The sequence below is a fragment of the Phyllobates terribilis genome, unplaced genomic scaffold (genome assembly GCF_046119375.1).
Source record: "Phyllobates terribilis strain yellow unplaced genomic scaffold, ASM4611937v1 Scaffold_386__1_contigs__length_1829782, whole genome shotgun sequence".
NCBI lineage: Eukaryota > Metazoa > Chordata > Amphibia > Anura > Dendrobatidae > Phyllobates > Phyllobates terribilis.
Genome location: NW_027363146.1, coordinates 1,576,204 through 1,601,431, shown reverse-complemented (window position 1 = coordinate 1,601,431; position 25,228 = coordinate 1,576,204). Strand labels below are relative to the sequence as shown.

Below are 25,228 nucleotides of genomic sequence, written 5' to 3'. Positions count from 1 at the left end.
GGGGTGCTCGACCGGTCCGAGACGTGGGACGAGTGAAGCTCTCTGTTGGTGATATATACAGCGCTGAGGTAAGAATAACTGTTATATTCTACCTAATTATATCACTGCATAGAAGAGACTCCCTCACCCCCGAGCGGTCGGCTCCCCAGGTAATTCACAGATTGTTGTCTGGCTCAGGTCCCTTTGAACCAGTAGAATTCCCTCAGTTAAATTGACAGTCCTGCCTTCTATCCTTTGGAAAAACTTAAGAATGAAAGTATGGATCTGATGATTGTGTTGTGGGTGTGTCTCGGGATTGGTGTTTTTGGTCTGTTTTTCTGGTTGGCGTATAAGTCCTGGAAGGCTAGTAGTGGAATGGTTCAGAAACCTTTGTGGCCCATTGTCTAAGTGACCATTGTCTAAGTGACTGAGGAGTCTACTCTAAGTGAGGAGAACCCAAAAAAATGGGGAACCAAAATGCCAAGGAAGGCATTATAGCCAAAGACTTAGTGGTACGCAGAGAAGGGAAACAGGCACTGATTGGAATTGACAAAATATTGTGTAAAGCGGGAATGAATGAGAATGGAGAGATGAATGGAGAGAAATGGAAATCCTTCTTTAACTGCTATCATGGATGGCTGAAAGATAAGGGTCTGTTGAAGACAGTGGATGTATGGATGATTGCATGCGCTCATTTTAAAGGAAAAATTGAAGAATTAGGAGACGGACGTTACAGACTGACAAAAACCGGAGTGACAGATTTTTCTCTCTGTCCGCTCCCGACGTCACCCAGCTCACCCCCACCCCAGTACCAGAATTCTCAGGAACCCAATTGTTGGGTTTGCCCCAGATGTGGACAGCAGAACCCCTTGACAGTAGACATCTGTGTGCCATGTGGAGGACCGAGACCCCACCAAGCTAGTCTATTCCCAATGAGGACGGTAGTTGTGCCAGGAGCACCGGGAGCAGCAGCAGCAGCGGGGGGGGGGGGACGCAGTTGTTCCAGGTCAGGAAGCTCGCACAATGTTAATGTATAGACCATGGAGTCCTTCAGAGCAGTTGGCGTTGATCTCCCAGCTGCCAGACCCATCCCAGTCCCCTATGGGTTTCGCTAGAATGATCACCACCATACAGGATACGTACCATGCCACTAGAATAGATCTGCAAGGGGTAATTAAGGGGAAATTGGCAGATGAAGCTCAGTATGACAGACTGACGGACAAAACTTATAAACAATATGACAATAGAACAGGCCCTGATGTAGCGGAGGCTAATGATGCAGCAGCCGGGGTTCTGTACGTAAAAGCGTTGGTAAAAGCATGTAAAGACAGGCAAGCAGAAAAGCAAGTTACACTAGAAGATAGAGTGCAGGGGAAGGAGGAAGATCCTAAGGATTATTTCTATGCATTAAAGAAAACCTGGTCAGAAATGGGGTTCAACCCCAGAAATAAGACTAGTGAGAGGGTATTAGCAAGTGCTTTCATGAAGGAGAAGGAGATTGCAGAGAAGGTAAAAGCAAGAAGACCGGACTGGAGATCAGTGAAGGCAGAAGATTTAGCTAGAATAGCTCAGGGGGCACAGCATGACATAGGGCAGGCAAAAAGAGCTGCCAAAATACACATAGTAGAGACGACCCCCAGAAACAACAGAGGCAGAGGACGGACTGAAGGAGGAGGACAGAAACTGTGTTACGGATGTAAAAAGCCTGGACATTTTAGAAAGGACTGTAGGACCAACCCGTATCCAAATGCTCAGAGTACAGGTCCTCCAGCCAACCAAACAACGCCCCCATAGGATGAGGGTAGCTTGCACATGAACCCCTCATCTCCTTACCCCCAACTCCCAGTTGTATAGTGCAGGTGAACCTACCAGGGGGACATGAAATCGATTTCCAAGTAGATACGGGGGCCGACAATTCAGTAATAACGCAAGGTGATTGGCCATACACTGACACTGATTTTTCACATCATGTCATTGCCACCCCCTTCAATTCCCCATCTGTCCTGCTCCCTGTCACTAAGAGAATTCCCCTGCAAATTCAAGGAGCTACTGTACATAGCCAGCTCATGGTATCGCCCCGAGGCCAATGTAATCTATTGGGAAATGATGTGTTGTCCCAATTACAAGCACATATTGAGTATCATCCCGATGGCACTGTCACGATGACCCCAGGTTTAAAACCAAGTACCCTTTGCAAAATTATGTCACTAGATCTTGCCAGCATAGAAGAGACAAATGAGTTTCCCCCGATATTGGAGCATGCTGTGCCACATGATTTTTGGGCCTCAGACCAAACAGATGTTGGTAGGTTAAGAGTTCAACCAGTAATGGTAAAATTAAAACCAGGAGCAATCTTGCCTCAACAGAAGCAGTATCCCCTTAGCTCGGCTCAGGATAATGCCATAGCCCAGCAAGTCCAAAAATTACTACAGAGGGGAGTCCTAGTCAAAACCCAGTCCCCTTGCAACACTCCCCTGTTCCCAGTAAAGAAAAAGAGCGTGCCAGGACAACCAGCCGCATATAGAATGGTCCATGACCTCCGGTTGGTTAACAAAGCCACAGAACTTCTAACCCAGTTGTGCCCAACCCGCATACTCTTCTGTCACAGATACCTTCTAACTCTCTTTGCTTTTCAGTGGTCGATTTGGCAAATGCATTTTTCAGTGTACCATTACATCCTGACTGCCAGTACTTGTTTGCTTTCACATTCCAGGGCAGTCAATATACATGGACAGTGTTGCCACAGGGTGCCCAGAATTCACCCACAATGTACACTGCAAGTCTGCAGGAAATACTGGAGGGATGGTCTGAACCACATATCGTTGTTCTGCAATATGTCGATGACCTGCTCATTTGTGCCCCCTCCAGGAAACAATGTCATAGAGAAACAACATAAGCGATATAGTTGCACTATCACGCTGGCTGCAAGGCATCGAAAGAGAAGCTTCAGTTTTGTAAATCTTCAGTCACCTTTTTGGGACATTGCATTACACCAGGAGCCCGTCATTTAACAAATGCACGTAAACAAGCAGTACAGGCATTCACCATCCCCATTAATGTTGCAGCCCTCAGAACTTTTCTTGGACTGGTCTCCTATTGCAGACAGTGGATTCATGCCGTCTCTGTTTTAATGCAGCCCCTCTATGACTGTCTTACTCCAACACCTTTTGTACTAACACCAGAGGCAATAGACTGTTTTTATTCTCTCAAAAACCGTATGTTGGCCGCTCCAGCTTTGGGTACCCCTAATTATGAGCTCCCATTTACTCTGTATCTTCATGAACAAGCTGGACATGCAGCAGGAGTTTTAACTCAAACACACGGTGATAATCAGAGACCTGTTGCCTACTTTAGTGGCAGATTAGATGCGGTAGCCAGAGGTGCACCATCCTGTGTACGTGCTCTGCATGCTGTTGGACTATTACTCCATAAATCCGCAGACATTGTTCTTGACCACCCGCTCACCGTTCTAACACCTCATGATGTCTACACTATATTGAACCAAGTGCAACCCGCTCACCTCTCAGCAGCACGTCATCTCAGGTTACAATGTGCACTGTTAATGCCTCCCAATGTTTCTTTACAGAGGTGTACTACCCTGAATCCAGCAACTTTGTTACCTCTCTCGGATCTAAAGGAGGAGTCAGGCACTGTGCTTTATAAGGAAGATCCAAGAGAGGAAGTTCCTCATGACTGTGTACAAATGATGGCACAAGAAACGGCAGGTTTACCTACTGTATTTGAACATAAATTACAAAATGCAGATTTTGAATTTTTTGTAGATGGATCCCGTCATCAGGACGATTCAGGTACCTTCCATACTGGATATGCAGTTGTCTCCCTCAATGCAGTAATCAAGGCAGAACCAATGCTCCCACACCAATCGGCTCAAGAAGCTGAACTTAGGGCCCTAACCGAGGCCTGTAGACTAGCGGAAGGTAGTATTGTTAACATTTACACAGATTCTAGGTACGCATTCGGTATATCGCATGATTTTGGTCCAATATGGAAGTCAAGAGGTTTCCTGACAGCAGCAGGACACCCCATTAAGAATGCTGATGCGGTCCAGCAGTTAATTGATGCGCTACAACTACCCAAACAAGTAGCTGTCATAAAGGTAAGAGCACATACCAGACGCACCGACTAGGTAAGCAGAGGTAACGCGATGGCAGATGCAGCGGCAAAAACAGCAGCCTGTAAGCCGCAACAAGGGTCAACAGTACGTCAGTTAAGTGCCCCTAAAAACCCCTTTGTGTCGGAGGACATCTTATCCCAAATGCAGGCTCAGGCTCAAAAGGAGGAGGTTGATAAGTGGTTAAAGGAAGGTGCATGCCTGAATGAAGCAAATGGGGTATGGGGGAAAGGGACACGACGATGCCTTCCAAGGGCACTGTACCCAGCAGCAGCCCAGATACTACATGGGCCGACACACCAATCTAAAACGGGTGTGATGAGTGTGATGCAGAAACATTGGGTGGCACCAGGATTCTCCACCTGTATTGAAAGCCTGATACAAGGGTGCATGATATGTGCTACACATAATCAGGGTAGAGTAGTTAAAACACCACCCAAACACACCCCCCGGCCCCTCTATCCATTCCAGAGACTGCAAATTGATTATATTCAGCTGCCAAAGTCAGGATCATGGGAATATGTGTTAGTCTGTATTGATTTGTTCTCAGGATGGCCAGAGGCTTTCCTGATTGCCAATGCCACGGCTGCGGCAACTGCAAAGAAACTGCCTGCGGAGGTGGTCTGCAGGTATGGGGTACCAGAGGTAATTGAGAGTGACAGAGGTACACACTTCACAGGTGAAATAATGAATGAAGTTATGTCAGCTCTAGGAATTCAACAAGCATTCCACACCCCATATCACCCACAAAGTAGTGGTAAAGTGGAAAGACTGAATGAGACATTGAAATTAAAAATTCAGAAAGCCATGGCTGAGACAGGAAAACCATGGCCGGACTGTTTACCGCTTGCTCTGTTTTCAGTAAGATACACACCTAATAAAAATACTGGACTCTCTCCATATGAGATATTGTTTGGCAACGTACCCAGCCTAGGGTGTTTCTATCCGCAAGCATTAGAAATGAACAACCATGTGCTAAGTTCCTATGTGAGGGCTTTACACAAAAAGATTAAGCAAGTACATGATAATGTCTTCAGTTCTCTTCCAGATCAAGACTCTAGCAGCCATACGCTGCAACCTGGAGACTGGGTGGTTATAAAAAGACACGTGAGGAAAAGCCTAGATCCACGGTTTGACGGACCCTTTCAAGTTCTGCTGACCACAAGTACAGCCGTTAAGCTAGAGGGAAAAGAGACCTGGATCCACGCGTCCCATTGCAAAAAGATACTAGGAGAACCAGCGGACAAAGAATGAAGACATTGTTTATACTTACCTGCATCCTTACAACCACAGGTGCATGGACTAGGTTGAGCGCCACAGATGGAGACGACAATAGATTCATTAAACACCATCTTGCTCTAATCGATGGACTAAAGGAGCAAAACCAGACCATTGCTAACTGTTGGATATGTACACATGCCCCTGTGACGTCCACTAGCATACCCTTTCTCGCTGTCCCAGTCTCATGGGAAGAGATAAACTTTTGGGTGAACTGTTCAGATATTTGGGCCAATAATGCCACACAGAGACTGTGGAATACCACTGTTGGGATTCCCGTAGTAGGATGGACAGAATTTCTGTGGTGGCAAGGGAACCTGACGGGTCAAATAATTCCCAGGTTGTATTTAGCATTTAAAGGAGGGGAGTGGGTACCCCGAAACAAAACAAAAATTACTGATTTTGGTAAGATACCACAACAAGGGTTAAAAGTAAGTTTCAAGCCCACCTCAGACAGTAGTGATGCCTTTAAACCTTCCCTGTTAGAAAGATATCTACACACTTCTTATTGGGTGAATAATGTCCATTTTAAAAACGGGACAAGTGAAACCTGTGCCAAAATACCTGGCAATCTACAGTGTAATGAAAGCTCAAGTTATCAGAAAGGTGCACCTACGTGTGGCAATCCTGATGCTGGCTATTGTTCTCCCTTAGGTCAGCAGCCTGGATGGTGTATGATGTCAAATGTTTCTAAGTTTGTTGATTTAGTTCACCGTCTAATACTGCAACATTCAGCATTATGGAATCTCCCCGCATCCATGTATTGGGTATGTGGAGACAAGGCTTTCAAGTGGCTCCCAGTAGGAGTAACAGGAACTTGTACCTTAGCCAGATTGACCCCCGCAACTTATATTGTTACTCCAGACCAGCTAGATCCTTTGTCTATCCCAAAACATACACTGCATAAGCAATCAGCAGACAATAAAGAAAGACCAAGTGGGAGACTCCATATAGTTCAAATGGGAGGGGTAAACAAATTTTTCAGTGCATTGTTTATATACCCTATGTTGACACAAACGTGGGATAAATTAGTAGAAGCTACAGACTATCTTGATGACCAGATTTGGGATGTTTTAGAAGTAGTTAACGGATCTCTTGCAGTACAGAATCAATTGATTATTGTCACGAACCAACATACCCTTGTACTAGATTATTTAACAGCAGCACAAGGAGGGATGTGCCAGATAATAGGGCCCGCATGCTGTCATTACATAGACAATTCTAGTGTACTGACGCTGAAGCATAAGTTGGAAGATGTGGTAAAATTAAGGAGACTTTATGATGAGGCCAACCTCAAGAATCAGGATTTCTGGTGGGCAAACACCTTTTCCTTTCTAAATCCCGCAAATTGGTTTAAAGGTATTGGTGGGTGGTTGGCTGGTATAGTACAAGCTATTTTACAGGTTTTGCTAATGTGTCTTGCGGTTTATTTGGTTTTTAAGCTTTTTTTTAATGTGTATTCAGCGTTGTACTAAAAGAAAACATAGAGATTCGTATTGATAAATAAAGGAACAAAAGGATGGAATGTTATAGCAGAAGATGGAGTCCCTCAAGTTTAAAGGCCCCATCTATGCTATATAAGTCTGACAGTTATTTTAGGTGAAAACAACAGCTATGAATGTTCCTTCTTGTATTAATAGCGTGTCCTTGGGAGAAGATAAAGTATACTCCCTGGCCAGATGTTTCTTCTTGTAGCAATAATGTGTTCTTGCAGAAAGATGAAATGACCTTGCTAACTAGATAAGTCTAATTAAATATTTTAAAGCATACAGAAACTAGCTTTTTTCGCTTGTTCAGCTAATATATATGGCAAATCCGTTTCCTGCCTTTTAGGGTGTATATTAGCCCTGTGTTTTGTAATAAAGTTTTTAGAGTATGTTTAGACACAAACATCCTGTCCTGTGTCTTCATTCTCTCCGAGCTCTCCGAGCTCGTAATCCAAAGGATAGAAGACCCAAAATTCAGTGACGACAAGAGCATCCATGAAGGAGGATCTGACGGAGGCAATACTTTTTCTGAGGACAAATTTATAGTTTTCTTCTTATTAAATGCATAGCAGTGTTTATTGCATATTTACTTACAAGAGTTTAGAAAAGTTTATAAAAGTTATTGGCTATATTCTAATTGTATTCTAATAAATATAGATTTTGCTCTAAGTGGTCTGATTACTTATATGATGGTGAGAAACTGAATAAGCATGATGTTAATATTTTACAACAGTAAATTTATTGTTACGAATTGGCCATTTATGAAGGATTCGGAGTCGGAACCTGATAAAATCCAGGAGTCGGAGTCGCAACTGTGGCTTACCGACTCCACAGCCCTGTGTTCTCATGAGCTTAACCAAAACTGATTCACGGTAAAAACATTTCCCACATTGTGAACATGAAAAAGGCTTCTACCCTGTGTGAATTCTCTGGTGGTGAACAATAGCTGGTTTATTGTTAAAACATTTCCCACATTCAGAACATGAAAATGGCTTCTCCCCTGTGTGAGCTCTCTGGTGTCTAACAAGATCTGATTTCTGGTTAAAACATTTCTCACATTCAGAACAGGAAAAAGGCTTCTCCCCTGTGTGAATTCTCTGATGTCTAACAAGATCGAATTTCCGGTTAAAACATTTCCCACATTCTGAACATGAAAAAGGCTTCTCCCCTGTGTGGGTTCTCTGGTGAATAACCAAAGCTGATTTATGGTTAAAACATCTCCCACATTCTGAACATGAAAAAGGCTTCTTCCCTGTGTGGGTTCTCAGGTGCTTAACCAAAACTGATTTATGGTTAAAACATTTCCCACATTCTGAACATGAAAAAGGCTTCTTCTCCCCTGTGTGAATTATCTGATGTCTAACAAGATCGAATTTCCGGTTAAAACATTTCCCACATTCTGAACATGAAAAAGGCTTCTCCCCGGTGTGGATTCTCTGGTGAATAACCAAAACTGATTTATGGTTAAAACATCTCCCACATTCTGAACATGAAAAAGGCTTCTTCCCTGTGTGGGTTCTCAGGTGCTTAACCAAAACTGATTTATGGTTAAAACATTTCCCACATTCTGAACATGAGAAAGGCTTCTTCTCCCCAGTGTGAATTCTCTGATGTCTAACAAGATCGAATTTCCGGTTAAAACATTTCCCACATTCTGAACATGAAAAAGGCTTCTCCCCGGTGTGGGTTCTCTGGTGAATAACCAAAGCTGATTTATGGTTAAAACATCTCCCACATTCTGAACATGAAAAAGGCTTCTTCTCCCCTGTGTGAGATCTCTGGTGAATAACAAAATATGATTTCTGGTTAAAACATTTCCCACATTCTGAACATGAAAAAGGCTTCTTCTCTCCTGTGTGAATTATCTGATGTCTAACAAGATCGAATTTCTGGTTAAAACATTTCCCACATTCTGGACAGGAAAAAGGCTTCTCCCCGGTGTGGGTTCTCTGGTGAATAACCAAAACTGATTTATGGCTAAAACATCTCCCACATTCTGAACATGAAAAAGGCTTCTTCCCTGTGTGGGTTCTCAGGTGCTTAACCAGAACTGATTCATGGTTAAAACATTTCCCACATTCTGAACAGGAAAAAGGCTTCTCCCCGGTGTGGGTTCTCTGGTGAATAACCAAAGCTGATTTACAGTTAAAATATCTCCCACATTTGGAACAAGAAAATCTATTGTCCACTGTGTGTATTTTTTGACTTATAGACTTTTCGAGGGTAAAATTATTGCCATTTTCTGAAAGTGAAAATGTCTTCTTTGCTTTAGGAGCAGTTCGTTTTTCAATTCTTATTTTTTTATTTTGACTTTCCTTAGTAGTCGGTAATGAATCAGAAGACAGGACATGTTTCATAGGATCAGATGACAGATCTTTGCTGTGAAAGGATGATGGAATATCTGGAGTAATGGCATTCACTAAAATTGTATCCTGTGGGATCTCAAGATCATCTGATATAAAAATCTCCTGTCCCTCTGATCTCCTGGTACAGTCATCTGCCAAGAAAAAAAACAATTATTCATTTTAAATAAAACATCCTTGAAATTTATATTTTTGAACATTTCTACTTAAAATGTCTGTAGAAATCACAACTTATTGACAGAATGACAATTCACAGTCTAATAGAAAACTTCATAGGATGAACCATTGGATGGTGGTGTTCAACTGTTTGTGCATTCTGCCTCCAAAATATGGAATAAGAAGCCACCAAACAATGTTATGCAGATGAAAATGATACCAATAAAAACTTCTACTCATCCATAAACCAATCCAGCAATATCCGCTCTCCCAAAGTCAGATCTCCCCCTCTCTTCTGAGCCTTGCAGTGCGTCCAAACCACATTTATCATCCATGTATTTGGCATTACTATTGTGAGAAGAACCCTCTTCATTTACGGTGTGCGTCTCCCGGAGCACAATCTGGGCACTATGTGTTGGGCAATAAAATGGCCAATGGGCAATTTTTACTCTCCAACATCGACTGCGAGCTAATGTCCAGAAAGTGGCCGTGGAGTCAAAATAGTCACTACTCCTATAGATTAATTCATTGAGGGTTATAATTTCCAAAATGCAGTCACTTTATGGGGATTTCTATTGCTCTGGTTTTCTGCCATTTTGTCATGTTAAGGTTTCTGCAAATGTTGTGTCCCATCTCCTCTGGGATCTGCAAGATCTGCATTCAAATAGCTAAATGGTGCTCCTTCCCTTCTTACCCTGCCATGTGCCCAGACAGTAGTGTACAACCGTATAAAGGGGATTGTCACATTCAAGAGTAGTTGGAAATAATTTGTAAGGTCCATTTGTTTCCTATTATCCTTTGTGAAGAATTTCAAAGTTATCACCACATAAAGTGACACACGTCAGATTTGAAAAATGGAACCTGATTAGGAACATAAAACTGTCTGCGGGAAGAGGTTAAATCAGAGTATTTTGGGAACGAACTGCTGTAGTCAAAAACTGTGAGTATAGACAATAACACATCTACTGAAATGATCGAACTGAACAGTCTTCTCGGTAAATAGTGAGTAACTAGTGGTGAAGCCTCTCTGGGTAATTAGAGTCTGGGGCTCGGGGGCTCTTCATCATCTAAACTATCGTAAGGGACAATATTTTCTGTCAGATAAATTTCAAGAAGAAATATTAGACATTGAAGTAGAACTTTTTATAATAGTGCAGAGATGAGGGGTCTTAAATTTAGACCTCGGTATTGGGAAGACGTAATGGAGACCTTCTTTTAACCCCTTCAGGACCCAGCCTATTTTGACCCTAAAGACCTTGGCATTTTTGTCAATTCTGACCAGTGTCCCTTTACGAAGTAAAAACTCTGGAACACTTCAACGGATCCTAGCGATTCTGAGATTGTTTTTTCGTGACATATTGGGCTTCATGTTAGTATTAAATTTAGGTCGATAATATTTGCGTTTATTTGTGAAAAAATCAAAAATATGGGAAAAATTTTGAAAATTTTGCAATTTTCAAATTTTGAATTTTTATTCTGCTAAACTAGAGAGTGATGTGACACAAAATAGTTAATAAATAACATTTCCCACATGTCTACTTTACATCAGCACAATTTTTGAAAAAAAAAAAATTTTTGGTAGGAAGTTAGAAGGGTTCAAAGTTCATCAGCAAATTTTCTTTTTTCCAGCAAAATTTGCAAAGCCATTTTTTTTAGTGACCACATCACATTTGAAGTCCCTTTGAGGGGTGTACATGACAGAAAACACCCAAAAGTGACACCATTCCAAAAACTGCACCCCTCAAGCTACTCAAAACTACATTCAAGAAGATTATTAACCCTTCAGGTGCATCACAGGAACTAAAGCCACATGGAAGAAAAAAATGAACATTTTTATTTTTCTAACAAAAATTTTCTTTTAGCCTAAATTTTTTAATTTTCACATGGGTAACAGGATAAAATGCATCCTAAAATTTGTTGGTCAATTTCTCCTTAGTACACTGATACCTCATATGTGGTCATAAACCACTGTTTGGGCACACGGCAGGGCTCAGAAGGGAAGGAGCGCCATTTTACTTTTTGAATGGAAAATTAGCTCCAAAAGTCAAATTGCGCTCCTTCTCTTCTGAGCCCTGTCATGTGCCCAAACAGTGGTTTACGACCACATATGAGGTATCAGTGTACTCAGGAGAAATTGACCAATACATTTTAGGATGCATTTTATCCTGTTACCCATGTGAAAATTAAAAAATTTAGGCTAAAAGAAAATTTTTGTGAAAAAAAAAGTACTTTTTTGTTTTCACAGATCATTTTGTGAAGCACCTGGGGGTTCCAAGTGCTCACTATGCATCTAGATAGGTGCCTTGGGGGGTCTAGTTTCCAAAGTGGGGTCACTTGTGGGGGAGCTCCACTGTTTAGGCACATTAGGGGCTCTCCAAACGCAACATGGTGTCCGCTAACAATTTGAGCCGATTTTCCATTCAATTTGTTAGCGGACACCATGTCGCGTTTGGAGAGCCGCTGTGTGGCCAAACATTGGAGCTCCCCCACAAGTGACCCCATTTTGGAAACTAGACCCCCCAAGGCACCTATCTAGATGCACAGTGAGCACTTGGAACCCCCAGGTCATTCACAAATTAATCCGTAAAAATAAAAAAGTGTTTTTTTTTCCACTTTTTCATTTTTATGAATCAATTTGTGAAGCACCTGGGGGTTCCAAGTGCTCACTATGCATCTAGATAGGTGCCTTGGGGGGTCTAGTTTCCAAAATGGGGTCACTTGTGGGGGAGCTCCAATGTTTGGGCACACAGCGGCTCTCCAAAAGCAACATGGTGTCCGCTAACAAATTGTCGGCTCAAATTGTTAGAAGACACCATGTTGCGTTTGGAGAGCCGCTGTGTGGCCAAACATTGGAGCTCCCCCACAAGTGACCCCATTTTGGAAACTAGACCCCCCAAGGCACCTATCTAGATGCATAGTGAGCACTTGGAACCCCCAGGTCCTTCACAAATTAATCCGTAAAAATAAAAAAGTGTTTTTTTTTCCACTTTTTCATTTTTATGAATCAATTTGTGAAGCACCTGGGGGTTCCAAGTGCTCACTATGCATCTAGATAGGTGCCTTGGGGGGTCTAGTTTCCAAAATGGGGTCACTTGTTGGGGAGCTCCAATGTTTGGGCACACAGCGGCTCTCCAAAAGCAACATGGTGTCCGCTAACAAATTGTCGGCTCAAATTGTTAGAAGACACCATGTTGCGTTTGGAGAGCCGCTGTGTGGCCAAACATTGGAGCTCCCCCACAAGTGACCCCATTTTGGAAACTAGACCCCCCAAGGCACCTATCTAGATGCATAGTGAGCACTTGGAACCCCCAGGTCCTTCACAAATTAATCCGTAAAAATAAAAAAGTGTTTTTTTTTCCACTTTTTCATTTTTATGAATCAATTTGTGAAGCACCTGGGGGTTTCAAGTGCTCACTATGCATCTAGATAGGTGCCTTGGGGGGTCTAGTTTCCAAAATGGGGTCACTTGTTGGGGAGCTCCAATGTTTGGGCACACAGGGACTCTCCAAACGCAACATGGTTCCAATTTGTTAGTGGACACCATTGTGTAGTGTATGTCAGGTTGGTGTGCGGTGTGGTATATTGTAGTGTATACACCACACACACACACACACACTACAACACACACACCAACCTGACATAGCCTACTAAGCTGAGTACGCCCTAGACTGGGATGAGTGGGACGGGCGGGACATTTTGTGTGCTGTGTGCGTGTGTAAAAAAAAAAAAAAAAAATCGAAACTTTATTATAGTGTGAGTGTACGTGTGTGTGTGTGTGTGCTTGGTGTAACCTTCTGCAGTCACGTGTGGGGGCTGTCAGGCGTAGGGGGCTGTCAGGTGTAGGGGGCTGTCAGGCGTAGGGGGCTGTCAGGCGTAGGGGGGCTGTCAGGCGTAGGGGGGCTGTCAGGTGTACGGGGGCTGTCAGGCGTAGGGGGGGGGCTGAAGAGATGGAGGAGCCAGCAGCTGCAGCAAGGGGGGTGATCACTGGGGCAGGAGCCGGCAGTAGCAAGGGGGGTGATCACTGGGGCAGGAGCCGGCAGCAGCAAGGGGGGTGATCACTGGGGCAGGAGCCGGCAGCAGCAAGGGGGGTGATCACTGGGTTTGCGGGGGGGGGGATGATCACTGGGATGGGGGGGTGCACACTGGGGATGGGGAGTGAACACTGGAGACAGGGGGGGTGAACACTGGGGACAGGGGGGGTGAACACTGGGGGGGTGAACACTGGGGTCAGGGGGGGTGAACACTGGGGACAGGGGGGTGAACACTGGGGACAGGGGGGGTGAACACTGGGGACAGGGGGGGTGAACACTGGGGACAGGGGGGGTGAACACTGGGGGAGGGGTGATTATTGGGAGGTGGGGGGTGATATCACTGGGACTGGGGGATGGTGGGTTTGATCACAGGAGCAGGGCATTTACACTGAGCCTGCTGCTGCTGTGATCACAGTCCACCGGCTGTCAGAAGGAGAGCAGCAGCCGGTGGATGAAGACGTGGGAGAGGGAGCAGAGGGAGCGGAGGTCGGGGTGCAGGTATGAAAGTGGAGGGGGGGTCGGGGGTGGAGGGGGGGGCAGGGTGGAGTGGAGGGGGGGTCGGGGGGGAGCGGGGGCAATACTACCTGATGCAGATCAGCGGCGGCAGCAGGCGATCAGCGGCGGCAGCAGGCGATCCACGGGGGGGCAGCTGCAGAGGGTCCACGGGGGGGCAGCAGCAGAGGGTCCACAGGAGGCAGCAGCAGAGGGTCCACAACGGCCGGCACCCGATCCATGGACGGGCAGTTGCGGCCATCATTAAAAACTCCCTCCACATCTGATTGGGGCTAGTATCCATGTGACGCTAGCCCCCCAATCAGATCTGGGGGGAGGGGGGGACAGAGGTGACACTCCCCCCAGCCAATGGCTGATGCTGTAAGCATCAGGCCATGCCCAGATTTAAATATTACACCAATTTTCATTGGTGAAATATTTAATTCATACCGATTGGCAGTTTCATTAAAAGTGAAAATGAAACAGCCAATCGGAGGGGTCCCAGGCACGGGGGGGTTAATCCACCCCCCGGGGGGTCGACTTCAGGATGTCCAGTTGCAGTAGCAACTGTGACACCTGAGCGACCCCGCTCGCAGGCGCTGCAGGGGGTCTTTCCCTCCATGTCACAGACGCTGTGACATGGGTCGGGAACGAACTGTTTTCCATGTCACAAACGGTGTGACACGGGTCGGGAAGGGGTTAAAGACCACCATGGAGTTACAGAGACACATAAGTGAGTCAGGCCGATCCCACCACAATCAAACTATCATACAGAATGAACCTGTAAAAAAGACAGAATAAAAGATATGTTACATCCCCAACAACAACGTATATAAGGGAGACCTCCAACACTAAACCGGAGTCGCACTCATTTATGGTGGACCATTGGAGGTATGATGAGTCCTGACCAGAAGAGTAGAGAAAGTATTAGTGCCCCCATTTCAGGAGAGATTGTGCAGTAATCTGAATTCTTTAGGATTGAAAACATAATGGAATTTATGATGTGGAGTGAATCCAAGAAACCAGGGTTCGAGCCATGCCACCACATCTCCTGCAGGTGTGAATAGATGTATATTACAGCCATCAGCCACGCACAGCTTAGAGACATATCACCGCACAGGAGTAATGTTTTTTATGTAGTTTATCAAAATCCTGTTTGAAGATAGTTTGAAAAGTCGGGATAAAGGGAAACTCTGTTGTTATTGTACAAAAATTCACACTTGGCCCTCACTGCACATTTAATGTTGTCGATCATAAAAGTGAAGTTTGGCCAGAAAGACTGGACCTGGTCTTGTAGGGACCCTATGAGAACATTCAGCCGCACAGAAGGGAGAGAAGGTAGATTCATCCAATAAGATATCAGGGATCTAGGAAGCCAACAGCATCATTACCCTCCGCTTTCTCTTACAGGCTCATCAGAATATTTTTCTTCAAGTGATTTTCTCACTTGTCAGCACTTTCTACGTACGCTGTCATTTGGCTTTGTAATTTACAGATCTGGGCAGGTGACGGTCAGCGTCTACTAATCCCAGGGGGTAGGTGGATCCTCCAGGTTGTGAGTTCTATAGAAAAGGGCTTTTACAATTACACAAAGTAATGTGAACATTTTCAGATGGAGGAAAATGTTGTGGTCTAGCGGGAAAATGGTGATCACACGATTGTGATACGGCCAAACTACATGACCGGTAAACCAGCCACAGCCGGTGACTGAGAAGAATCTGTGACTTCTCTGCATTTAGTGGTCACTACTCACCTGGGTAGTCATATGTAGGAATCTCCTCTTTACACCACTCATCACCCCTCACATATGTCTCTGTAGTATTAGTATGGGTCAGATCTTCACCCTGAAACAAATATTATAAAAGTCACAGACAGATGGAGAAGTCACATCTATGATCAGCTCTAATCTTGTCATCTCCACCGTTCTCATTACACAAGTATAAAACATATAATACTGGTGGATAAAACAAGACCTTCACAGCCATCTACAGTCATGGCCAAAAGTATTGAGAATGAGACAAATAGTAATTTTTCCAAAGTTTACTGCTTCATTTTTTGTAATGGCAATTTGCATATACTCCTGAATGTCAAAGAGTGATCAGCTTAACAGCAATTACTGTACTTGCAAAGTCAATATTTGCCCAGAAAATGAACTTTAACCCCCAAAACACATTTCAACATCATTGCAGTCCTGCCTTAAAAGGAGCAGCTAACATCGTTTTAGTGATTGATCCATTAACACAGGTGTGGGTGTTGATGAGGACAGGGCTGGCGATCAATCAGTCATGATTAAGTAAGAATGACATCACTGGACACTTTAAAAGGAGGCTGGTTCTTGGTATCATTGTTTCTCTTCAGTTAACCATGGTTATCTCTAAAGAAACACGTGCAGCCATCATTGCACTGCACAAAAATGGCCTAACAGGGAAGAGTATCGCAGCTACAAAGATTGCACCTCAGACAACAATCTATCGCATCATCAAGAACTTCAAGGAGAGAGCTTCCATTGTTGTCAAAAAGGCTCCAGGGCACCCAAGAAAGACCAGCAAGCGCCAGGACCGTATCTTAAAACTGTTTCAGCTGCGGGATCGGACTACCAGCAGTGCCGAGCTTGCTTAGGAATGGCAGCAGGCTGGTGTGAGTGCTTCTGCACGTACTGTGAGGCGGAGACTCTTTGAGCAAGGGCTGGTTTCAAGGAGGGCAGCAAAGAAGCCACTTCTCTCCAGAAAAAACATCAGGGACCGACTGATATTCTGCAAAAGGTACAGGGAGTGGACGGCTGAGGACTGAGGCAAAGTCATTTTCTCTGATGAATCCCCTTTTCGATTGTTTGGGACATCTGGAAAACAGCTTATTCGGAGAAGAAGAGGTGAGCGCTACCACCAGTCTTGTCTCATGCCAACTGTAAAGCATCCTGAAACCATTCATGTGTGGGGTTGCTTCTCAGCCAAGGGAATCGGCTCACTCACAGTCTTGCCTAAAAACACAGCCATGAATAAAGAATGGTACCAGAATGTCCTCCAAGAGCAACTTCTCCCAACCGTCCAAGAGCAGTTTGGCGCCCAACAATGCCTTTTCCAGCATGATGGAGCACCATGCCATAAAGCAGAGGTGATAACTAAATGGCTCATGGAACAAAACAGAGATTTTGGGTCCATGGCCTGGAAACTCCCCAGATCTTAATCCCATTGAGAACTTGTGGTCAATCATCAAGAGACGGGTGGACAAACAAAAACCAACAAATTCTGGCAAAATGCAAGCATTGATTATGCAAGAATGGACTGCTATCAGTCAGGATTTGGTCCAAAAGTTGATTGAGAGCATGCCAGGGAGAATTACAGAGGTCTTGAAGAAGAAGGGGCAACACTGCAAATATTGACTTGCTGCATTAACTCATTCTAACTGTCAATATAACCTCTTGGTACTCATAATATGATTGCAATTATATTTCTGTATGTGATATAAACATCAGACAAACACTAATAAAAACCAGAGGCCAGCAGATCATGTGAAAATATAATTTTGGTGTCATTCTCAATACTTTTGGCCATGACTGTACACATCATAGGGGAGATCTCATGACACCTTCTCTCCATCTACCTGATGATCCTGAGGAACATTGGGATCTTCTTGTTTACAGTCCTGTGGAAGAAGAGGATGGGGACATCTCTCTGGTGTTGTCCTCTTACTGGATAGATCTGGAGGAAACACATACAGGGGCTGAATTCATTCTTTAAATACAGATAATTAGAGGCCGTGGGTATTTAGTCCTGACTATTACCTGGTGATGTGAGGGGCTGGGGAACCTCCATCATGATCTTGAACAGATCTTTGTGTCCTTCTAAATACTCCCACTCCTCCATGGAGAAATAGACGGCGACATCCTGACACCTTATAGGAACCTGACACAACAATGATACCGTCACCCCCCGATCCCTCCATAGCGTTACTGTATAATGTCCCAGCATTCCCAGCAGTGTCACCTCTCCAGTCAGCAGCTCAATCATCTTGTAGGCGAGTTCTAGGATCTGGTCATTGATGTCCTCGTGTATCAGGGGGTGAGGTGGAGGTCCTGTGATTGGGCTCAGGGGTCTGCCCCATCCCTCAGACACAGGGTCCTGACAGCGCTCACTAGAGGTCTTCTTTATTACTGTGTAATCCTGGTTATGGAGAGACACATTAATAAATCTCACTACAGACATTTCCAGAGTCCTCACCTCTCCAGTTCTGTCCATCTGTTATTCCTATAGATAAGAATGATGTAATGTGACGTCATCAGAATCTCTCACCTCTCCAGTAAGCCGGAAGAGGATCTCTAGGGTGAGGTGTAATATCCTCTCCGCCATCTTGTCTCTGTCCATGCCCATCCTTGATAGGAGATTCAAAAAATTCTCTTAATATAGAAGATCTTCACTGAGAGGATCTGATATTGTAGAAACCTGAATGAGAAGAAGATGAGCCGATGCAACATCATAAAGAATTCTGTGTAATAATACAATTACTGGAGACAATAAGGGAAATATATCAGGAGATAGAACGTGTAGATGTTGTGTTCTCTAGTTTTTTATGGACTGGAACATAAGTTGAATTGCTGACTTAGACATCTCCTCCATACTTCCAATCACTGGCTAAGTTGGCCACTGCTTCAGTAAGAATCACCCAGAAACCCAAGCAGCAATGGTATTTTTATTATTTTACAACATTCTGCTTTTGTCCCTGACGTACTAATAAAACCTTTATATTTTAGGCCACAGACAACAAGCAGTTTCTTCCTCGGAGTCGGCAGCTGAATACGTTTCTTATAGACTCATCTTCCATAACGCTAATTCTCGTCATATACATTACACATGGCATGAGAAATAACAACTTCATGATGAGGACGACATCTTCATCTTCTAATACGGCTCTAGAAACAAATTTGGCCAGAGTCCGTCACTGACTACATCATCACCGACCGTCTGTATGAATGTTTCCCGTCTTCCCCAGGTTGTAATCTTTTATCACGTTAGATCTCATTTATAAGAGCGTGTTTGTAAGAACAAGACAGTTATTTGATGCTAATGTCTCCATGTACAGTGGTTTTTTCCTGGATATTATGTTTCTTTTAGCATTTTCCTGTAGGCTTCCATATATTACATGAAAAACACCAAAAAAAGAAAACCAAGTGTTATACTGTATGTGGGGGGATGGTGGTAATGTGGGAATATTATACTGTATGTGGGGGGATGGTGGCACTGTGGGAACATTATACTGTATGTGGGGGGGATGGTGGTAATGTGGGAATATTATATTGAATGTGGGGGGATGGCGGTACTGTGGGAACATTATACTGTATGTGGGGGGGATGGCGGTACTGTGACAACATTATACTGTATGTGGGAAGATTGCAGAACTGTGAGAACATTATACTGTATGTGGGGGGGATGGTGGTACTGTGGGAACATTATACTGTATGTGGGAAGATTGCGGAACTGTGGGAACATTATACTGTATGTGGGGGGATGGTGGCACTGTGGGAACATTATACTGTATGTGGGGGGATGGCGGTACTGTGACAACATTATACTGTATGTGGGAAGATGGCGGTACTGTGGGAACATTATACTGTATGTGGGGGGATGGCGGTACTGTGAGAACATTATACTGTATGTGGGAAGATGGCGGTACTGTGAGAACATTATACTGTATGTGGGAAGATGGTGGTACTGTGAGAACATTATACTGTATGTGGGGGGATGGCGGTACTGTGAGAACATTATACTGTATGTGGGAAGATGGCGCGGTACTGTGAGAACATTATACTGTATGTGGGAAGATGGTGGTACTGTGGGAACATTATACTGTATGTGGGAAGATGGCGGTACTGTGGGAACATTATACTGTATGTGGAGGGATGGCGGTACTGTGAGAACATTATACTGTATGTGGGAAGATGGCGGTACTGTGGGAACATTATACTGTATGTGGGGGGATGGCGGTACTGTGACAATATTATACTGTATGTGGGAAGATGGCGGTACTGTGGGAACATTATACTGTATGTGGGGGGATGGCGGTACTGTGAGAACATTATACTGTATGTGGGAAGATGGCGGTACTGTGAGAACATTATACTGTATGTGGGGGGATGGCGGTACTGTGAGAACATTATACTGTATGTGGGGGGATGGTGGTAATGTGGGAACATTATACTGTATGTGGGGGGGATGATGGCACTGTGAGAACATTATACTGTATGTGGGGGGATGGTGGTAATGTGAGAACATTATACTGTATGTGGGGGGATGGCGGTACTGTGGGAACATTATACTGTATGTGGGGGGATGGCGGTACTGTGGGAACATTATACTGTATGTGGGGGGATGGCGGTACTGTGGGAACATTATACTGTATGTGGGGGGATGGCGGTACTGTGGGAACATTATACTGTATGTGGGGGGATGGCGGTACTGTGGGAACATTATACTGTATGTGGGGGGATGGCGGTACTGTGAGAACATTATACTGTATGTGGGAAGATGGCGGTACTGTGAGAACATTATACTGTATGTGGGGGGATGGCGGTACTGTGAGAACATTATACTGTATGTGGGGGGATGGTGGTAATGTGGGAACATTATACTGTATGTGGGGGGGATGATGGCACTGTGAGAACATTATACTGTATGTGGGGGGATGGTGGTAATGTGAGAACATTATACTGTATGTGGGGGGATGGCGGTACTGTGGGAACATTATACTGTATGTGGGGGGATGGCGGTACTGTGGGAACATTATACTGTATGTGGGGGGGATGATGGCACTGTGAGAACATTATACTGTATGTGGGGGGATGGTGGTAATGTGAGAACATTATACTGTATGTGGGGGGATGGCGGTACTGTGGGAACATTATACTGTATGTGGGGGGATGGCGGTACTGTGGGAACATTATACTGTATGTGGGGGGATGGCGGTACTGTGGGAACATTATACTGTATGTGGGGGGATGGCGGTACTGTGGGAACATTATACTGTATGTGGGGGGATGGCGGTACTGTGGGAACATTATACTGTATGTGGGGGGATGGCGGTACTGTGAGAACATTATACTGTATGTGGGAAGATGGCGGTACTGTGAGAACATTATACTGTATGTGGGGGGATGGCGGTACTGTGAGAACATTATACTGTATGTGGGGGGATGGTGGTAATGTGGGAACATTATACTGTATGTGGGGGGGATGATGGCACTGTGAGAACATTATACTGTATGTGGGGGGATGGTGGTAATGTGAGAACATTATACTGTATGTGGGGGGATGGCGGTACTGTGGGAACATTATACTGTATGTGGGGGGATGGCAGTACTGTGGGAACATTATACTGTATGTGGGGGGATGGTGGTACTGTGGGAACATTATACTGTATGTGGGGGGATGGCGGTACTGTGGGAACATTATACTGTATGTGGGGGGATGGCGGTACTGTGGGAACATTATACTGTATGTGGGGGGATGGCGGTACTGTGGGAACATTATACTGTATGTGGGGGGATGGCGGTACTGTGAGAACATTATACGGTGTGGGGAAATAGAGGTACTATGAGAGCATTATATTGAGAGGCTTAATGACCGCAGTGGCTCCTGCGACCGACCCCTACTTCAGCTGGATGTGTTCTCGGACTGACATTCAGCTGAAGTGCCACAATACACGCTGCTGACCAATCAGAGGCCAGCAGCTGACATCGGCATGTACGCCATTAGGGGGCGCATGGAAGTAACATCATGCTCTCCTGTCACTTGTAGCTGAAGTCAGCGGCAGCTCCAGAAAAAAGACACCGAGCGGCGAGGGAGCAGAGAGAAGGCGAGTATAATGTTCTGGTTTCTCTAAATCAGCGAGTACACGGTGCCCTTGGCCATAATACTACATGTAAGAGTGTGGGCTGTGCATTATACTACATGTATGAGTATGGGCTGTGCATTATACTACATGTATGAGTGTGGGCTGTGCATTATACTACATGTAAGAGTGTGGGCTGTGCATTATACTACATGTAAGAGTGTGGGCTGTGCATTATACTACATGTATGAGTATGGGCTGTGCATTATACTACATGTATGAGTGTGGGCTGTGCATTATACTACATGTATGGACTATGGGCTGTGCATTATACTACATGTATGACTGTGGGCTGTGCATTATACTACATGTATGAGTATGGGCTGTGCATTATACTACATGTATGAGTATGGGCTGTGCATTATACTACATGTATGAGTGTGGGCTGTGCATTATACTACATGTATGAGTATGGGCTGTGCATTATACTACATGTATGAGTGTGGGCTGTGCATTATACTACATGTATGGACTATGGGCTGTGCATTATACTACATGTATGACTGTGGGCTGTGCATTATACTACATGTATGGACTATGGGCTGTGCATTATACTACATGTATGTACTATGGGCTGTGCATTATACTACATGTATGACTATGGGCTGTGCATTATACTACATGTATGAGTGTGGGCTGTGCATTATACTACATGTAAGAGTATGGGCTGTGCATTATACTACATGGATTACTATGGGCTGTGCATTATACTACATGGATGGACTATGGGCTGTGCATTATACTACATGTATGACTATGGGCTGTGCATTATACTACATGTATGAGTGTGGGCTGTGCATTATACTACATGGATTACTATGGGCTGTGCATTATACTACATGGATGACTATGGGCTGTGCATTATACTACATGTATGACTATGGGCTGTGCATTATACTACATGTATGAGTGTGGGCTGTGCATTATACTACATGTAAGAGTGTGGGCTGTGCATTATACTACATGTAAGAGTGTGGGCTGTGCATTATACTACATGTAAGAGTGTGGGCTGTGCATTATACTACATGTATGGACTATGGGCTGTGCATTATCCTACATGTATGGACTATGGGCTGTGCATTATACTACATGTATGACTATGGGCTGTGCATTATACTACATGGATGACTATGCGCTGTGCATTATACTACATGTATGACTATGGGCTGTGCATTATACTACATGTATGACTATGGGCTGTGCATTATACTACATGTAAGAGTATGGGCTGTGCATTATACTACATGGATGACTATGGGCTGTGCATTATACTACATGGATGACTATGGGCTGTGCATTATATTACATGTACAGACTATGGGCTGTGCATTATACTACATGTATGAGTATGGGCTGTGCATTATACTACATGTATGAGTATGGGCTGTGCATTATACTACATGGATGACTATGGGCTGTGCATTATACTACATGTATGAGTATGGGCTGTGCATTATACTACATGGATGACTATGGGCTGTGCATTATACTACATGGATGACTATGGGCTGTGCATTATATTACATGTACAGACTATGGGCTGTGCATTATACTACATGGATGACTATGGGCTGTGCATTATACTACATGTATGAGTATGGGCTGTGCATTATACTACATGGATGACTATGGACTGTGCATTATACTACATGGATGACTATGGGCTGTGCATTATACTACATGGATGACTATGGGCTGTGCATTATACTACATGGATGACTATGGGCTGTGCATTATACTACATGTAAGAGTGTGGGCTGTGCATTATACTACATGTATGGACTATGCGCTGTGCATTATACTACATGGATGACTATGGGCTGTGCATTATACTGCATGTATGGACTATGGGCTGTGCATTATACTACATGTATGGACTATGGGCTGTGCATTATACTACATGTATGGACTATGGGCTGTGCATTATACTACATGGATGACTATGGGCTGTGCATTATACTACATGTATGGACTATGGACAGTGCATTATACTACATGTATGGACTATGGGCTGTGCATTATACTACATGGATGACTATAGGCTGTGCATTATACTACATGTATGACTATGGGCTGTGCATTATACTACATGGATGACTATGGGCTGTGCATTATACTACATGGATGACTATGGGCTGTGCATTATACTACATGGATGACTATGGGCTGTGCATTATACTACATGTATGACTATGGGCTGTGCATTATACTACATGTATGACTATGGGCTGTGCATTATACTACATGGATGACTATGGGCTGTGCATTATACTACATGGATGACTATGGGCTGTGCATTATACTACATGTAAGAGTGTGGGCTGTGCATTATACTACATGGATGACTATGGGCTGTGCATTATACTACATGGATGACTATGGGCTGTGCATTATACTACATGTAAGAGTGTGGGCTGTGCATTATACTACATGGATGAGTATGGGCTGTGCATTATACTACATGTATGGACTATGGGCTGTGCATTATACTACATGTATGGACTACGCGCTGTGCATTATACTACATGGATGACTATGGGCTGTGCATTATACTATATGTATGACTATGGGCTGTGCATTATACTACATGTATGAGTATGGGCTGTGCATTATACTACATGTAAGAGTGTGGGCTGTGCATTATACTACATGGATGAGTATGGGCTGTGCATTATACTACATGTATGACTATGGGCTGTGCATTATACTACATGTAAGAGTGTGGGCTGTGCATTATACTACATGTAAGAGTGTGGGCTGTGCATTATACTACATGTATGACTATGGGCTGTGCATTATACTACATGTATGAGTGTGAGCTGTGCATTATACTACATGTATGAGTGTGGGCTGTGCATTATACTACATGTACGGACTATGGGCTGTGCATTATACTACATGTATGAGTGTGAGCTGTGCATTATACTACATGTATGAGTATGGGCTGTGCATTATACTACATGGATGACTATGGACTGTGCATTATACTACATGGATGACTATGGGCTGTGCATTATACTACATGGATGACTATGGGCTGTGCATTATACTACATGTAAGAGTGTGGGCTGTGCATTATACTACATGTATGTCTATGGGCTGTGCATTATACTACATGTACGGACTATGGGCGGTGCATTATACTACATGGATGACTGTGGGCTGTGCAGGGCGGCACGGTGGCGCAGTGGTTAGCACTGCAGCCTTGCAGCGCTGGGGTCCTGGGTTCAAATCCCACCAAGGACAACATCTGCAAGGAGTTTGTATGTTCTCCCCATGTTTGCTTGGGTTTCCTCCGGGTTCTCCGGTTTCCTCCCACACTCCAAAGACATACTGATAGGGAATCTAGATTGTGAGCCCCGATGGGGACAGCGACGATAATGTATGTAAAGCGCTGCAGAATATGCTAGCGCTATATAAAAATAAAGA

At 44.2% G+C, this 25,228-nt stretch overlaps 1 protein-coding gene across 3 annotated transcripts in view; it reads right to left on the bottom strand.

Moving 5' to 3' along the window:
• Window positions 1–7,465: 7,465 nt before the first annotated feature.
• Window positions 7,466–25,228, bottom strand: part of LOC141224290 (uncharacterized) — a 32,885-nt gene continuing 15,122 nt past the window's right edge. For 2 of the 3 annotated variants that reach the window (XM_073666899.1, XM_073666901.1), the window contains exons 2-7: window positions 18,208–18,357; window positions 17,902–18,078; window positions 17,700–17,820; window positions 17,519–17,616; window positions 15,672–15,762; window positions 7,466–9,373 (exon numbers count right to left, since the gene is read on the bottom strand). In XM_073666899.1, the coding sequence (XP_073523000.1) occupies window positions 7,788–9,373; window positions 15,672–15,762; window positions 17,519–17,616; window positions 17,700–17,820; window positions 17,902–18,078; window positions 18,208–18,285 (2,151 nt within the window). In that variant the 5' untranslated portion in view covers window positions 18,286–18,357 and the 3' untranslated portion in view covers window positions 7,466–7,787. The remainder of the gene's footprint in view (window positions 9,374–15,671; window positions 15,763–17,518; window positions 17,617–17,699; window positions 17,821–17,901; window positions 18,079–18,207; window positions 18,358–25,228) is intronic. The other variant, XM_073666898.1, reaches the window with a different exon arrangement.